Here is an 18,818-nt window from a genome sequence, read left to right on the forward strand (position 1 = left end):
TTTAGTATTTACAAATTACATCAAATCTAAATTGAATAATACCATAGCATTACATTCATGATTCATATTGATTCAAATATAAAAAATTAAATCTACCTGCTGCCACATATGCTGCTGCATTATCTGTGATTATTTGCACCACATTCTCTATTCCCACCTCCGTGACAACATTCTCCAACATTAAAGCCAATGTGGCTGCATTTTTCACTTTGTTGGAGGCATCGACAGATTTCCAAAACACCACATCATCTTTGCAAGCAATCAAGAAGTTAATAATGGTTCTACTTCTTCCATCTGTCCACCCATCAGATAAAATGGTGCAGCCATACTTCTTCCACTCTTTCTTTTGGTCTTCTATCAACAATCTTGCCCTACCAACCGCTTTGTCAAGCAACCTACAAAATTTAAGTGTAATATTAAATAAAGTGTAAGTGTTAGTAAAAAATTAGGAAATAAGTTATAACAATTAAGATTTAAAATATAACAATGAACTAAAGTGAATCTCAATTATTTACAATTACTAAATAATAAAATACTAACCTTCCACTCATATCCTTGCGATTAGGCGGCTTGTACCCTTTGCCTGATATTGTCATTGCATTCACCATATTGACCCAATAGGGACTATCAGCGGCATTCATTGAGATATTGTTGAAAAACCAAAAATCAGCTGCTGCAATATCAGTTTGCTCATGCACCTCCTTAAACCATGCAGTGCCCTCTAATGATGGCTGTGCTCCAGGTGTGTTCCTGGGCACAAAATAACCACCTATCCTTGATGGGGATCTGGATGGTGATGATGAAGAAGTAGGAGATGTAGAAGAAGTGGAACCGGTAAAAGAGAAATTTTGTTTGCGGATCTGTGGGCCACGAAGAGATCTTGGTATGTTCTCAAGTGCTTCTTCTTCCTCTTGCATATCAAAAGGAGCTCCTTCAGATTCAGCTATGGCTGCCCTCATAGCTATTTTTGCCCTCTCCCTATTCAATTTTTTCTCTTCAGCAGCTGCAAGTAGGGCATGGATGAATCTTTTTTCTTCATTAGTTACCTTGAGACAAGGATTTGAGTCATGTTTCTTTATGCCTGCAAGGTGGTATTTGAGGCGGTTTATGCCTCCAGAAATAATTCTCTCACAGGGAATGCATATCACCTTCCCAATATCATTTGGATTTGGAGCTTCATAGGCATACCGCCATGCCTTATCTCTTGCATTTTTAGGCCGAGTGCCTATATATCCAGATGGGCATGGTGTTTGTGGCCACTCTTCTTGTGGGTTTGTCATTTTTTTAATGGTTGACCGCTGCCCTACACATAAATATATAGAGAAATGAATAAACAAAGTTAGAACTTAGAAGCTAGGGTTTCAAATGATTCAAACTTCAAACTTGAACCATATCCTTAGCAAACAACAAACTTCAACCATATCCTTAGAAGCTAGGGTTTCAAATGATTCAAAATGATTTTAAATGATTTGAAAACATTTACAAAAAACAACAAAAACAAAAGAACATTTGTTATAAAACTATAAAAAGTTTTCAAACTATGATAAGATGAACATACCTGGAAAGAAATTTGTCTTCTAAAATCGGTTAGAATCCTCTACAATCCACTCAAATCCGCCTTGAATCACTTGCAATCAGCCAAGAATGCCTCCAAACCTTCTTCTCTTCACTCCTCAAGGTTCTAAACAATGCAAATACAAGAAAGAATGAGAAAAAACACACTCACTGCCGCTTAAATCCGTCACAGGCCGTGTTCACCAGTAAATCGCGAGTTTTTAGGAAAAACTCGCCGAGTTTTTGCTGACTACTCGCCGATTACTCGGCGACTTTTTACCAGATTGCCGAGTTTTTAAATCGGCGAGTTAACTGGTTAAAAACTCGCCGAGCTAGGAAACTCGGCGAGTTTTAAAAACTCACCGAGTACTCGGCGAGTTTTCCATCTATGGTTCCATAGTTCCTTAAAATTGAATTAATATGTTTGACTTAGACACATAAGACACTTTAGGTTTGCTATGGTTCCATATTTCTTTTCGTTATGTCGGTTCAATTTCCTAGGTTAACTAAATCTGCATCTCTTAGGAAGTGATTTGGTACTTTAATATTTGATCTTGTTTAGATTCATACTTTAATCTAACTAATTACATCATTAGTATTCATTATTTAGTTACCTTCAACATTCATTTTATCTCTACGAAATCTCCCTATTTCACTATCGGGTCGACTACCTAAGACCCCTTCATTTGCATTTGATTCCTAAGATCTTAGCCATTTGAGATAAATAAACCATAATTAAATATTATGAAATATTAAATACAATAATATACTAGGATTATTTACCTAATTAACATAATATACCTTTCTTGATAAAATGACTTACCTAATAGTCTAACATGAGAAAATAAATCTAAAACCTAAATAATCCTATAAACAAAACACTTTAATATAATCTCTCTTTTAATAACCTTTTCAATAACATAACCAACTTTATTATTTACATGTTAACCCACATTACTGCTAAGTAAAAACCATTTAACTACTAACTAAACCTATCTAACACCTAACACTATCATTTTAATATAATTAAATATTTAAAATAAAAACAACCATTTTGCTCAACACCTATTTCTAACACAATCTCATAAAACAAGACTTATAAAACAAAACTATAAACTAACACTAAATCACAACTAACTCATCCTAACATTAAACACTTAATAACTTGATTAATCTTTTTAAAAGTAAAACATCACACGACATAATAAAATAGATAATGTCCAGTCCATCAAATAATGTGTAAACATATCGAGTCTTAATGTGTCAAAATATAATGTATCAGATGTGATATGATGGATTGGGGCGAGGCCCCACAGTTAGTGCATTGGACTGGCACCATGAAGATTAATAAGACTGGTAGCATGGAGTATGTGAGATGTTAAGATCTCCATTTGACTACCATGACTGAGAATTAATATATAATCTCCATCTGCCAGAATATTCTAATGATTTCCAACATATGCATATGTGATTGGCCTTGGATAGAGGATGTCCTGTCCAAAAAGAATCTTAAGGGGTGTGCTCTAGGGAAGACGACAAGCTAGCTATGAGCTAGAAATCTCTATCTAGAGACGTCCTTAAGATTGGGGTTAAATTTGAGGGCAAAATAATATAGTGAGTTTTTTTTATTATTGTGAGTCTAACAATTATTTTGCAGGTATTATTTGTCCTAAACTAACCCTAATAGAGGGTACATTACAACATCATTAAGCCGTACCACGTTCCTCTCTTAATCATGTAGTTACTTGATTTATGCTCTTTCCAGAAATGTTTACCATATAAATAAAAAATAAAAATAAAAATAAAGACTTCTATAACCTTACCCGAATGCCTAGCATTATCTCTGTCCATTCTTGGCTGATAATTCCAACTCACTATGGTGACCCTCAGTTAAGTGTTGATTTTACAGAGATTGGCATGATTTGCATACAAAGACTATTCAAGATCTTATCCATAATTTTAGGATCACCACTGCTTCTCCTAGTCACAATCAGTTTGTAATTACATATCCACACACAATAGGAGGATCCTTTATTGAAACTGAATCGAGGAAGATAGATAGGAAGTGAGGAAGCAAAAGTAGCTAGTTCCCATGCAAACTCATCACTCCAAATTGACCGCTATGAAGTCAAAAGGAAAACCTTTGTGAATATACACAATAGATACAAACAACAAATCATTATCGAATCATATTTGTCTTGCGATACGATACTATACTATGTATTATTTGATGAAAAATCTTTATTTCCAATGTCTAACAGACATGCAGGTTACTTCCGTAACAAGTTCCCCATATTGGACTTCTACTAGCTCATTGTTTTGCTACTGCATTGTGTAGAGGAGATTGTGGTACATATGACCTTGTATGTTCTGGTCGTTCGTGTATGTTGCTTGTTGAAGACAAAAGAAACTTATTGCTGGACAACTGTATGAAGTAATACTATAATAACACAACAGGGAAGAAATTAATGAATAAATCATAACTGAGATAGGCAATATGTGATCTGGTCGAATAGTGTTTTTCCAATCTGGATGACAACAATCATGTCCATGCAAATATACATTGGAATCACAGATAGATTATACGCTCACTTCCTAAAGAAAATTGAAAGAAATAAGTGGAAATTTTACACTGTGGGGGGAATAATAATAATCAATGATCAATTCCCACTTGAATCATCTTTAGAAAGGAGATGTTTTGTTAATGGAGCCTCATGTGTAGATAAGTATTCTTATCTTTTACATTATCTACTCATTGTAGTCCCTCTCTTAATTATAATTCTATACATACTAAAAGAGTTATTTGCCTTGATATTCTCCTTTATGTCTGAGGATGTTCTTGCAGGAGGGTTGGTACTTTACATAATGCTACCTAATCTTGTGTAGACTCAATCTAATGATAGTAGCTCCAAAGACCCTGATGATCAAGATGGATAAAATGAGGCTTTTGAAGCAAACATCTTTGATGATCAAGAGTATGAGATTCTTCTACATTAAGAGGGAGTATGACACTTCTTCTAAGGCAACTCAGGAGCTTAAAAGATTGATACTCAGAGGGAGTCTAGAAATACACGTGTGTAACTGCATGATTTTGATGGGCCCACTCCTATGTATATCATGAGGAAGTGATGACTTATCACTAGAAAATTAGATATCAAATTCAGAGTGAGTTTGACAAGAATCCTTGGGGAAGAGAGTCTCTAAGGGAGTAACTATTGGACTTGACTTCCTAGGATCATTGTTCAGAGGGAGAATTTTTTGAGGTGCAATCCTTTGTGAATGATTTCTTTTCTATGAGGAGAAGTTCTAAGTGAAACTCCTTGTAGTGCATTCTTCTGTGTGAGAGAAAATTAAGGAGATGTTCTAAGTGAAACTCCTTTGTACCACTCTCTGACTGGGTTCATGGTGGTTACTATTTCACATATGATATGTAATCAAAGGTGATGATTTTTCATTGACATATATAAACAGAAGGTTATCATTGTAAGATGATGATCTTATAAATGGTAGACCTGTTATCATGACAAACTTAATTAAATTGTTGTCCCAAAGTGTTGGAAGTCATGATAACAAATAGATAGAAGGTAACCATTGTAAGATGGCGATCTTATAAATGGTAGACTTGTTATCATGGTTCTTTGGGCTGGATTTTGCCAGACACTATGAGAACCAACTCATAATGGTTCTTTGGGCCGGATTTTGCCGGACACCATGATAACCAACTTGTTATGGTTCTTTGGGCCAGATCTTGTCGGAGACCATGACATAGTTACTATTATATACCACACTTAAGGTGGTGTTTAAGCTTATATTAAAGTTATGGAATTTAGTTCAATTGTGTTATAAAAGGTGAGATGATATCTCTTCATATACTTGAGAGCATAATGTGTTCCCTAACTAAGAGGGAGAGTTAAAGTTGTAGCTTTAGTTAGATTGATTCGATCTGATAAACATTATTGTTGTTGGTAATCATCATTTCCTATATATACTTATCCATGTTAATATTATGTATTATTATATATAAGACTTTTATATATATATATATATTGTTATACATATTATTATTATTCATGTTAATATAATATTATTTAAATGATGATTAAACCATAGAGACATATGTCTTCATGAGGCATGTCTCCTCTCATATTATATGAGATCCAAATCTGCATTTGGAAATCATCAATAACAATGGCTATGATTCTACATTTGCAGAAACGATGGTAGAAATTAAACAGTAGCATTCTACATTGTCTTCTACCTTAACCCTCTACTTCCATATCCCTGCATCTAAGACCAGCTCAATCTGTTCGGGGATGGGAGATGTTGGACTCAAGCTAATACATATTCTTCCATACATAGTGAAATCTTTCTTCTCTACTCCTTCCCCCATTTTCGAAAACCTCACAACTGAGTTCCTAGTGTTCTTTAGAATTTCAAGCTCCCAATCCAAGCCAAACTAGGATTTCCTCAACCTTCAAAGGCCATGACTCAACACACCATCCCTTCACCTTCTAGATAGCTGGCTATTTCCCAAACCATTTGAAAAATAAACCGTTCTTTTTAAGCCAAGATACAACGACATTTCAAGACTCAGTACTAACATTAACAAAGACAAAGCCGACCTTTCAGAAGTACCGCACACCTTTTCCATATTCCTGATGTATTCTTTTGCCTAGCCCCCATTGTTGTGCAATTTTTTTGGTAATCTTATTCCAATCTGATGTATCATGCTCTTGGTTTTTGCCATAACCAATCCTGTTCTATGGTCTTAACCCACAACTTTTCGCTCCGTATAGGACAAAACTCCTCCGGCACCAAGGCTCAAAACCAACCCTCCTACTTTTAGAGGACACATCAAAACCTTGGGCATTTCTAGGTAGACACCAAGGGTTCATCATCGACCTCAATCAAAAAGGAAAAGCTTCCGGATCCCCCCATGTTCGAATACCTTGTCTTCCACTTGCAACTCCTTTCCAATGACTCCTTTCTCCCATCCCACTTCAACTTCAAATTTATTTTCTTATTCTGATTCTAATCAATTAACTTAAAAATAATTATCCTAAAGAACTAGTTTTAATATTATCAACAAGAAATATTAGATTTAAAGAGTATTTAAGTAATTTTACTATTATGAACAATTCTTTTCCCATGAATGTGTTTTTTGAAGGGCATAAGAAATCACAATGAATAACATTCCAATAAAGAACACTGTGTAGAATGAATCCACCTTCTCTTATCACTAGAGAAACATGGGCACACACACACACACACAAACAGACACACAAACAGACAGACACACGCACAAACATACACACACATACAAATTGTTTGCATTAAATCAATAAACATTATCGGTTGAGAGAACACCGATTGATTGCATTATATATCAGCAGAGGTTATGTTATTTGCAAGTAGTGGCAGTATTACTTGTGATTGCCCATTGCTTTGTGTTAAGATTATGCTTAGTTAACAAACAAGAAAAGAAAATTCAAACACAACAAAAAGGAATCTAACAAATCATACAAGCAACGTGATTGGTCCAAAGTTAGATGTTTTAAATGTGATAAAATTGGTCACTCCCATAGCTTCTTCCCCGAAAAGAAGAAAATTCAAACAGCCTTAGTAGAAATCAAAGGAGAGGGTGTAGAGAAAGAAGAAAAAAAAAACTATGCTTTTTACTTAGCCCTTTCGAGTGAATTAAACTCTAACCATAGCACTTGGATCATAGACAGTGGAGCATCTCGGCACATCACCGGTTTTAAAGACAAATTTGAAATCTTCTCTGAACAAGTCTCAAAAGAAGTTACCATTGGAGATAACTCTACTCATCCTATTAAAGGAATTGGTTCTTTTTCAATTCACTTAAATTCAGGAATTACACTACAACTCAAAAATGTCTTATATGTACCAGGAATAAAGAGAAACCTAGTCTCTATTTCTGGTCTTGCTGATCAAGGTTTCATAATCACATTTCAAGAGGACAAAGTTCTATCTTGGCCCAAGAACTCTAATATTAAGAAAGCCATTTCCATCGGTTATAGAGATGGAAGTCTTTATAAACTTTGTAATAATCAAAACCTAGCTCTTAGTCTATAATTCCATAGAAATTTGGCATAGGAGGCTAGGTCACCTTCACTATCGTGCATTGTCATCCATAGGAAAAATTGTAAAAGGTTTACGTAGTCTCAAAACTGATCATTTAAATATTTGCAAAGGATGTGCTTTAGGTAAAAATACTAAACAATCATTTCTTAAAAGTATTTGCAAATCTAAATCCATTCTTGAACTAATCCACACTAATCTTTGCTGTCCTATGTTTGTACCTTCTCTTAATGGGTGCTTCTTCTATGTAGTTTTTATTGATGATTATTCTAGAAGAACCTAGATCTATTTTCTGAAACAAAAAGAATCAGCTGAAGTTTTATCAAAATTCAAAGAGTTCAAAGCCTTATTTGAAAATCAGTCAGGACAGAAAATTAAAACACTAAGGTCAGACAATGGAGGTGAATACATCTTTGGTACTTTTTAGAATTTCTGCATTGCTGTTGGGATTAAGAGAGAATTTTTGTACCTTATAATCCTCAACAGAATGGAATTGCTGAATGTAAAAATAAATCAATTGTTGAATCTGCCAAAGCAATGATGCACGATCAAAACCTTCATACTTCCTTTTGGGCTGAAGCATCTAACACTGCAATTTACATTCAAAACAGATGTCCACATTCAATATTAGAGAACATCACTCCAGAAGAAGTATTCACAGGCATTTAACTTGATCTAAGCCATCTAAGAATATTTGGATGTCCAGTTTATATCCACATTCCTAAAAAGAAAAGAACAAAACTAGAACCTTTTGGAAAGAAGGAGATATTTATTTGATATAGTGAAACTATACAAAAGGATATAGGGTCTTCATTCTAGGTCAAAGAACAATTGAGATTAGCAGAGATGTGAAATTTGACGAAAATATTGCCTTTAATGTTTCTAGAAATAGTGATGAATCCATTATTGAATCTATTCCCGAAGTAGATGAAAATCAACAAGTAGAAATTGAGAGGGAGAATGATATTGAACCATCCTCTTCCACTATGTCTAATCATGAAGATTCTGAAAATGTCAATAATAAAAAGAGGCCACTTTGGGCTAGGAAAATGATAGAAGAAAATCAGGTTGAACTTAATGAAGTGATTTGAGAGAGCAAAAGAACAAGAAATCAATTGTGTTATGTTGCGTTGTTAACTGAACTTATAAAAACAAAACCTTCCAGTGTTAAAGAAACACTTTCAAATCAGTCTTGGAAAGAAGCAATGATTGAAGAATATAACTCTATATAAAAAAATGATGTATGGGATGTTGTACCAAGACCTAAAAACAAATCAGTTGTCTCTTCCAAATGGCTGTTTAAAATTAAACATGCATTTGATGGTAGCATTGAAAAATACAAAGCTAGGTTTGTAGCACAAGGTTTCTCACAGAAAGAAGACATTGATTATGAAGAAACATTTGCTCCAGTTGCTAGATATACTTCAGTCAGAACCATCTTGGCTATCGCAGCATCCAAGGGATGGAAGGTTCATCAAATGGATGTCAAAACAACATTTCTTAATGGCAAGATTGAAGAAGAAGTTTGTATTGAGCAACCAGAAGGATTTAATACTCACGACAACAAAACTCATATTTGTAAATTAAAGAAAACACTTTATGGTCTCAAAGTGGTATGAAAGGATAGACAACTATCTAATGAAGTTAGGATATTCTAAAAATAAGCTGTTCCCAACTTATATTTCAAAATAGATGGCGATGATATGATTATTCTTGTGTTATATGTTGATGATTTGTTGATAATAGGTGAGGAATATCTCATAAAGAAATGCTAACAAGAACTCACAATAGAGTTTGAAATGAAAGACTTAGGTTTATTTCACTACTTTCTTGGATTAGAAGTTTGGCAACAGGATAACTACATTCTTCTGAATCAAGGAAAATATACAGTCGACATTCTAACAAAATTTGGAATGTAAACCAGCAGCTACTCCTATGGAAGTAAACCTACACAAGTTAAAGGATGATATGATCAAATTAGAACCTGCAGATTCTACTTACTATAGGCAGATTATTGGATCTTTAATGTATTTGGTTAATACTCGTCCTGACATATGCTATGCTACTCACACCCTGAGTCAGTTTATGTGTGCACCAAAGAAGATACATCTACATGCAGCTAAATACATTTTGAGATATCTAAAGGGTACTATTGGAATGAGAATCAAATATGATAAAGTCAACATTGAACTTTATGAATATTCAGTTTCTAATTGGGCAGGCAGTTCTATTGAACGCAAGAGTACTTCTGAATCTTGCTTCAGTCTAGGATTTGGAATGGTTTCTTGGTCTAGCAGAAAATAGACTTCAGTTGCATTAGGTTCCATCGAAGTAGAATACATTGCATCTTCTTTGGGTGCTAGAGAAGCGGTGTGGCCACGAAAGTTGTTAGCAGATTTGTTCAAAAGACCTTTGAAGCCCACTGTGATTCATTGTGATAATCAAAGTTGCATCAAGCTTTCAACCAATCCAGTTTTCCAGAATCACTTCAAACATATTGAAATTCCTTATCATTACATTCGAGATATGGTGAATCAAGGAATCATTCAACTGGAATACATCTGCACTAATGAGCAAACAACTGATATCTTTACCAAGCCTCTTGCTAAAGTGAAGTTGAAATACTTTAGAGAAAAACTTGGTATGATTAATTTGTAATATTGAATATTAAATTAAAATTTTTAATTCATGTGAGTTTATGCTTCTATTGTTGTTGTTTAGTTGCATCGGATATGTAATAAAAGGTGACAATCTTTCATGGACATATTTATTTAGAAGGTAATTATTTGCAAGGTGACGATCTTGTAAATAATAGGCTTGTTATCATGGACATCCCTACACATTGCTTCGGACAATTAGAGATCATAGATAACGAACTTAGGTTATTATCATGGACATCTCTAGGCATTGCTTCGGGCAATTAGAGATCATGAGTAACAAATTTTTATGTTATTACTATGGACATCTCTAGACATTGCTTCGGGCAATTAGAGATCATAGATAACATTTTCATTATGTTTATTTATTGTTTTGTACAATTAGAGATCATAATGTATGTTATGATAGTGTTCATAACTTGGTGATTTTTTGTTATTTGACTAGTCGTTGTTTCATGGTGTTAAGATCAGATAAAGTGATCAGGCATTCTACTCTGAAATCCAAATGGTGTATTACTTCTCCCTTGCTAAAGAGGGAGTGTTAATGTTTTAGCATCAGTAAAAGTAAATGATGCTTGATTGATGTATTGATCTGTATTTATGTTCTCTAATAAATGTTCATTGTAGTTATATATATGTATGTATGTATGTGTGTGTATATATATATATATGTATACACACACACACATACATATATATGTATATTGTTTGGATTAAATCAATAATCATTATCGGCTGAGAGAACACCGACTGATTGCATTATATATCAGCGGAGGTTATGTTATTTGCAAGTAGCGGCAGTATTACTTCTGATTGCCGACTGCTTTGTGTTAAGATTACGTTAACAAGGCAGTTATTGGTCATGCCATCATAGAGGCATGACTCTTCGTGGCCAAAGGCCACGTAGAGCCATGACTCTACGGGGGTCATGACCCTTCGCTGCAATATATATATCCAAGCAATCAGATCGCTGTAGTATAACATCAATACATGGCATCTTGTACTCAGCGATCTGCATTCAAATAATCATCAGCACTTTTCTTTATTATCTAATCTGCAAGGTCATTGTTACATACAGCATACATCTCACATTATCAGCAATATTGGAAGAAGTAGATTCTGCATACAAAATCAGATATCATTAGTATTTGGAGGGCAACACTGCTCTCCAGTAATACAAGTAAGAGTTCCTTTGTTTCCATATTTATTGTAACAGTTTTATCTATCAGAGATCCATAAAACTTAACAGATTGTTTGTCTACAATATCCTATAACTCATGGATTTTATTTGTATATCCGCCTCTTCAAGTAGTGCATCTTTGTCTAGGGTCTGTTAAGAAACAAATTAGAAATTTTGAGAAAATTATGAAATGACTTAACGGAGAATTTGTTAGGGCAGGCAAATTATTTGTTAGGTTCTCCTAGGTTTCCCCAGATTTTCTGGGGATGAGCCCAAACTTGTTTTTGTACATGCTGGCGCGAAATCTTTGACAATTTCACCCTGAATCTGGACCAGGTACGGACTGGAACCTGAATTTGAGCATAGTAGAGGCTGAACAGGTAACACAAAATTGAACTATAAAAACTCTATTCAAGGACTGAATGAATTGAGAAGCATTACGTGAAAGCATCAAACCGTAATCAGGAAAACATGAGCTAAAAGTAAATTACACCAAAATGTGGTACCCAAATCTAATGATGAGTCCATACACTGAAATTGCATATTCCTTGCACCTGTCATCAGCTTCTTGTAATTCAGCTTGTTGTTATCCATTTTGACTTCATTATCTTCATTCAAAGATGCCTTATGATGTGTCGTAAAATGCAAGGTAAGTTTGTCAATAATTCTAGCTCTTTTACACAGCAATCTTTTGCGTCATAGATGGCCTTATGTTTTAATGTCAGTCGTAACTTCTGATCTGGGATGTTGATTGAGCTTTTATTCTAATTTTAAATTGGAAGTCTTGGAGAGCTCCGTGTCACCATAACCAGCTTGCTGTCTGGATGAGGTTCATTTTGATTTTTTTTTCAGTGCTAAAATCGACATCCATAACACCATTACATTTTTTGTTTTGCTGTGAACATTAGAATGTAAGGTTGAGGCACCTTCTTTAACAATAATAGGGTGCCATGTTCAATGCCATAGCCTTATAAGATATTGCCCGTTTAAGTAACATGTTGGCATCCACTGATTTTTAGGCAACTTATTTTGTCTCTCATTTCTTGTAAATATAGCTGGCCAGAAAGTTTTATTCCAAGGCTTTTTACTAATATTCTATTCTGGACAATTATATGATTTAAGAGGGATCTTGTTACAGTCCAAATGGACATTGTCCTAGGTAGAACGATTTAGAATTTTTTTATTCTAATACCATATTTTTCTCCAGTTTCAATCTCTAAACAATTTGTTTCCCTCTTAAGTCAAGATTCAGGCACACCTGTATAGACTATATCAGCAGTAGTATTTTAACGAATTTAGCTGTTTTGAATCTAACCAAAATATTATCTACATGCAGGAAAAAGATGTTAAACTGGGGACGCTCATGGGGGTGTTTGTACCATGTCTGCAAAATATTTTAGGAATTATATTCTATATTCGTTTTACTTGGTAAGTATTTCTTTAGTGTGCATAATATGTTTGATCTCTTTGGGTTTTAAACTTTTTGCATAATAGATTTGAAGCATTGGAAACCAAAAAGTTGATAATGCATAACAATTCCTATGGATTTTGTGCCTTCGATTCTCGCCCTCGAAGAATATTGAAATACTTTTGTTGGTCTGGAAGAATAATTACATTATGGTCAACTGGATGGAGGCGTTCACTATCAGATTATTTCCATGCCAATAGCAGGAGCGTATGTCATTTTCATGGCTTGAAAGCTAGCAAATAAATGGTATCAAATTTAAAATGTACAATAAATAGACTAAAGGTGGGGCAGCATATGAGCACAGGGTGATTAGTGGTATTGAAACCAACAAGCATTAAAATAAGCTGGCTTATATAATACAATAAGCTACACCAGAGCAATCTTACCACCAAGGGCTTGCAGTGATCAGGTTACAATATGTGATGGTTTCTATATAAATCACACTAAAAAAGTCATTCTGAACATCGCTGAATTTTCCATAAGAGAGCACTCCTATTGTTAGTATCAGTAGACAATTATTCGTACCTCTCATTGTGAGTGGCTCATACTGGCATCATGTGCCTTATCAGCACAAGATGGTTGCACTTTCAACCTCAAAATAACTTTGAATAGAATTCCTTGTTTAGGCTATCTTCTATACATCCCTTTAGTGCTGGCTCACAGAAAAGAACCATTGATATAGAAAATTGTGGCAGATATGTCTGAGAGTAAATGCAAGAAAAATGCCAGTTTGTGGAATAAGATGATGCGTAAAATGGATCCTGAAACAATGATACAGAAGGCATACTTGCCACCCACTCTTCCAGAATTGTAAGGATGGCCGGTGACACAATTTGCACCTATCACCAAAAGAGAAATGTACAGTCAGCAAGATCAAACAGTTTCTTACTACTGGGCTGTTGTGACAGCCAAACCCTTCTAACATAATCATGAATAAAATAATTTTTTTGTGTGCGGTAGAAGTAACTGATGTAACTAACTTACAATTTGCTATGAACATAAAATAGAAATTATAATTAACTATCCCAATTAAGTTACTAGCTTCTTTTCATGTGATAACTCTTCCAATTATTTTCAAGGAAATAAAATGTTAAAGAATATAGAGATTGCTTTGACAGAAATCATTTGACTATCTGAACCTGTACATGCTGCTCTTTTCAATTGTTCCTTGGAATTCGTCCACCACGAAACGGAGAGTATCATCAGGGGTTTTTACCACCCACCAAGCACACGAGCATGGTTTTTTCCATTTTCTTGCCACCTAAGACTTAGTGTAGAACCTGCAATCGTCATAGTGAGTCATCTTAAGGACATATTCGCCTACCAGTTGACCTTCCTAGCTAGATTCTGCTCTAATGGTTCTAGTGACTGATATATACTACCCGTAGCACATATCTTGTGCCATCAATGTCACCATCAAACTTATTCCATGGACCTCTTGCCCTGATAAATTGGATATACCCATCCTGATGGCATTAACTTTCCCAAGTATCACATGTTATAGAAACATCCAACCTATCCCGCATCCCAGGGCTATATCTATAACCATGACAGATTTATTTTTCTAAAATTGGTGTTAGGGAGGTTGAGTTCTAAACAGGCTCTAAGCTCAAAACCACTTGGTTCTGATAACTCAAGGCATAGACACAGGTTGCTAATCATGAAATTCGGATTGACTGTTAAATGAGATGTCATACCAAAATTAACAGTCCCAAACTGGTTAAATCTTAAATGAAATCAAATTAAAGATACTCTGGCCCTACTGGTTCTTCCACGACAGAATACAAGAATACATCCGCATCACTCACACCATTTCATTAGAGTTCTCATATACAATGCTAAGAGTAAACAGACTCCTAATCATTCAGTATGCAGGTGTAACATGAAACTGCCATTAATATGAAATGCAGATATAAATATAAAAATACAACTAGCTTCAACTATGAGCATGCTGGCCTAATATGAGACTACATGATCGAGTATTTTCAAGGAGTGAGATCTAATCTATACTTAAACTCCAATGCTGTGGATTAAAGATGATGTTTCCGTATTTATATAGGTGTTAAACATATTTAATTGCATGATATTCGAACATCTTCAGTCAGAGTTGAGGTTTTCATTATTGACATAGATGCTAAACCTATGAATTCAGCTTACGTTATAATATTGAACTGAATAACACTTAGATATCTTCTCAATCAGATTCAAACAAGACTCAATAAATGCAATCATCCAAAGAGAAACCACAAATTCTTTTTGCTTAACAATACATCGACACTTAAACATTTCATAATATGTAATGCAAGAAAACTAAATGAACTTCTTCTGCATAACTGTTTAGTTTTAGTAGATTTGTCATTTGCTGTAATTCTTCTGCATAACTGTCTAGTTTTAGTAGATTTGTCATTTGCTGTAATTGTAATAGCATTTATAGCTTTCTGTGTTTTCCAAATTACCTTCTCAATGCATATGTATATGATATTAAGAGGCATGCCTTTGTAGAGACATGTCTCTTTAACTCTCATTAGTTGTCAATAACATTTGCTTATGGTTAAGAATGTGATAATAACTTTTATATACACATACATGTATATGTATGTATGTATGAGTTAAGTATATATCTTATATATTTACGGAATATGTATATGTTTTAGCTTCAATGAGTTTTATCCGACTGGAACTATGCTAACATTAACACTCCCTCTTAGTTAGGGAGGATAAGCACAAGAACAGATATTACCTCAACATAATATTAGGAATGACAGTTTTAAGGATTTCTTTGATTAGAAGATATTCACCATTTAGATACCATCTCATGATATCAAGAGTAATAGCCTCAAAATATCGTCACATGATATTCACCAAGTACTCTGAGTAAAGGCTTCCTGAATGTCATTTTGCAAGATATTCATCAAGTACTTTGAGTAATAGCCTCTTGAACATCAAGTCACATGATATTCACTAAGTACTCTGAGTAAAGGCCTCTTGAAGATACAAGTTGCATGACATTCACCACATACTCAAAATGTTAATAAGGTATGTACACAAGTTACCTCAATAATATTTACCATATGATCATTCATGGTTTGTTTAAGGAACTTAATCCACCATGCAAGATATAATCTATCATGATCTGCTTAGACATCATAAGATATCCATCATAATATAAGATGAAGTTATTGTAAGATCGCCACCTATTAATAACTTCTACAAATACAAGTGATAATCACTTGGAAGTCATCACTTCCTAATGATGTACATAGGGGTCAAGCCCATTAAAATTCATGCAGTCACACACATGGATTGTTAGACACCCTTTGAATATCAATCTTTTGAGCTCCTCATCCAATGTTGTCTTTGATGAAGTGTTAGACTCCCTTTGAGTTGGATATCAATCTTCCTTTTCCTATAAGAATATCCCCGGAGAGAAAGGAAAAGATCAAGAAAAATAACTATTATAGTACGCATAGAAATACAAATAAGAGAGTCTACAACGAGTAGATAAATGTAATACTCAAAGGTAATAAAAATACTTGTCTCATTATTCAGAAGCAAACTACCAGCTTGACCCTTGGTTCGTTCTTACAACAACATAAGACCAGTCCTTACTCAAGGCTATGAGAAAAGCCTCTAATGATGACAATCAGCGCTGCACAACCATTGTTAACATATTCATACCTACCTTGTTGGTGGGACCCTTTATATCCCTTGCAATGACCCTTCATAATTTATCTTAATACATTTATTATTTTAATCCACCTTTATTACTGCTTGACGCTTGTGGTGGGTCCATTTTATTTGCATGGTGTGGGAATTAACCAAGGAAGGTCTTTTGTTACTTGTTCACGTTGGATGGCCCCCTCTTATATTAAATCTTCTTGTCTAGCTGTCCGTTACGTCTGCAGTTGGACGAACTTATTTTTACCGTATGTCCTTCCTTTTGTGATGATGTGTTCAAGCTGTTATTTCTTGTGATGGGTTTATGGGTCCACCAACACATTGGAGTCACTCTTCTCATTGCGCACTTACATCCAATCTGGGCACCAGGAACAATAAAGCCTTGAGCTCCTCTGCAAATTTGTTTTCCTTGACATTGCATTAGCTGCAACAATCCCAAAATTACATTGTCCAGATTGGGTAGTTGAGTGACAATTATGAGTTGCGACTTCAGATCACAGTATTAGATCTTTACATTGCCTCAGATCGCAACTTTTCCAAGCGGTCATCATGGCAGTAAATTTGACTTCAACCCCTGTTCGCGGGACACCGAGTAGCTACACAATCCAATTGGACGACGAACACATTGTCAACATTCTTGAGATTGACTTGCAACATTGGAGCCTGATCAAGCCAAATAGTAAGTCGACGACTTGATAGACTTCCACCCAACCTTGCCCAATATATCCAATCAGCAGATCTGATTTGGCATCAACTCCTAGCTAGCAGTGAATCATCAGTCTAACTTGATTAGTAAGGCATACACATTTTAGTTGGTGGTATGAGCATTTTGATTTTTTCTAAAAGCCATCGAGCTAGCCACATCGACCTTGTAGACACGCAAAGGCATTAAACATTGTAAATCAATCACAACCTTTTCTGAGTGTCTATGCTCTCTATTTTCTACGTGTCATGTATTTTGTCAGACTTGGCAACCATGATTGACCTTCACTTCCACTGCATATGTTTGTACTCCGTGTTCAATTATTTTAGGGAATGACAAATCTCTTCCTACGCTTTGCTGTGATACAATTTTAAGTTTTAATAGATTTGTCATTTGCTATAATTTGTAATAGCACTTATAGATTACTGTTTTTTCCAAATTACCTTCTCAATGCATATGCATATGATATTAAGAGGCATGTCTCCACAGAGACATGTTTCTTTAACTCTCATTAGTTATCGATAACATTTGCTTATGATTTTATATATATATATATATATATATATATATATATATATATGAGTTAAGTATATACCTTCATTCCCTGGGGATGTGTTAAGTATATACCTTCATTCCCTGGGGATGTGTCCCCACCCAAAAATACAGAGTTTCGGAAGCGGGGACGGGTATGGGATGTCCCCTAGCCATCCCCAAAATCCCAAAAAATGAGGTAGACATCACAGAAACGGGGGGACGTCATAGGGAATAATGGGAGACGACTGACCATTCTCGGTATGGCTGGGGACATCACAGATGTCCCTTGATTGTACCAGGGGTGACCAACTGTCGCCAACGTTAAAGCACATAAAAAGTAAAAAAAAATAATGTTGAACCCTAATTTTAGAGCGTTAAATAGTCCTTTCGCTGCTACACACTTTAAAAAATCAGAATTTTGAAGTCATGAAATCTGAGAAATTACTTGAGGACATATGTCTGAAGGCAAAGTTTAAAGATATGGTCTGCAAATAGGTGCAATCAGACTGTTTGGACATCAAGAGCATGATTAAATTGACTTATGTGAACTCCCAAATGCACAGCTCAGATCCCCTTACCAGTGCATAAACCTACATTTTTCTCTAATATAGTCTTAACCCTGCATTTTCTCCCAATCAGATCAGATCTGATTTTACTGAGGACCGACTTGCAACATGTCAGAAACTTAGAAATCAATGCACAATTTGTTAAATATTACCCTAAACATGTATTGTGAGGCCTGATAATGGGGAACAAGTCTTAGGATCAGAGTCCAGACTGGTTTTTAAGACAGAGTTTCAGATTTCTCTGATATTGTTCATTGCTGAACTTATATTTTTGTTCACATATTAATATGCATATTGACAATTGAAAATGTTTTATGAATGCATAATAGACTAGAGTTGAATTTTAATACATATTGAGTAATGAGTTGATTATTAC

At 34.8% G+C, this 18,818-nt stretch overlaps 2 protein-coding genes across 3 annotated transcripts in view; one reads left to right on the forward strand and one right to left on the reverse strand.

Annotated features, from left to right (window-relative positions):
- Positions 1–18,818, forward strand: part of CCC1 (cation-chloride co-transporter 1) — a 108,769-nt gene that overhangs the window by 37,601 nt on the left and 52,350 nt on the right. For both annotated transcript variants that reach the window (XM_089811526.1, XM_089811525.1), the window contains exon 4: positions 12,830–12,921. In XM_089811526.1, coding sequence (XP_089667652.1) covers positions 12,830–12,921 — 92 coding nt within the window. The remainder of the gene's footprint in view (positions 1–12,829; positions 12,922–18,818) is intronic.
- Positions 54–1,745, reverse strand: LOC149528973 (uncharacterized). Its single transcript, XM_089810961.1, has 3 exons — positions 1,559–1,745; positions 541–1,303; positions 54–395 (listed from the first exon to the last, which is right to left on the reverse strand). Exons 2-3 carry the CDS (start codon positions 1,278–1,280, stop codon positions 56–58), a joined length of 1,080 nt encoding a protein of 359 aa, XP_089667087.1. The 5' UTR covers positions 1,281–1,303; positions 1,559–1,745; the 3' UTR covers positions 54–55.

The sequence above is a fragment of the Cupressus sempervirens genome, chromosome 11 (genome assembly GCF_028749045.1).
Source record: "Cupressus sempervirens isolate cs-2001-9-10 chromosome 11, ASM2874904v1, whole genome shotgun sequence".
Classification (NCBI taxonomy): domain Eukaryota; kingdom Viridiplantae; phylum Streptophyta; class Pinopsida; order Cupressales; family Cupressaceae; genus Cupressus; species Cupressus sempervirens.

Bases quoted from the DNA above. Each gene is read 5' to 3' on its own strand.
- LOC149528973 (XM_089810961.1), bottom strand. From the start codon at position 1,280: ATGACAAACCCACAAGAAGAGTGGCCACAAACACCATGCCCATCTGGA. The intron at 396-540 runs GTTAGTATTTTA...TAAATTTTGTAG, and splicing joins CGCAAGGATATGAGTGGAAG to GTTGCTTGACAAAGCGGTTG.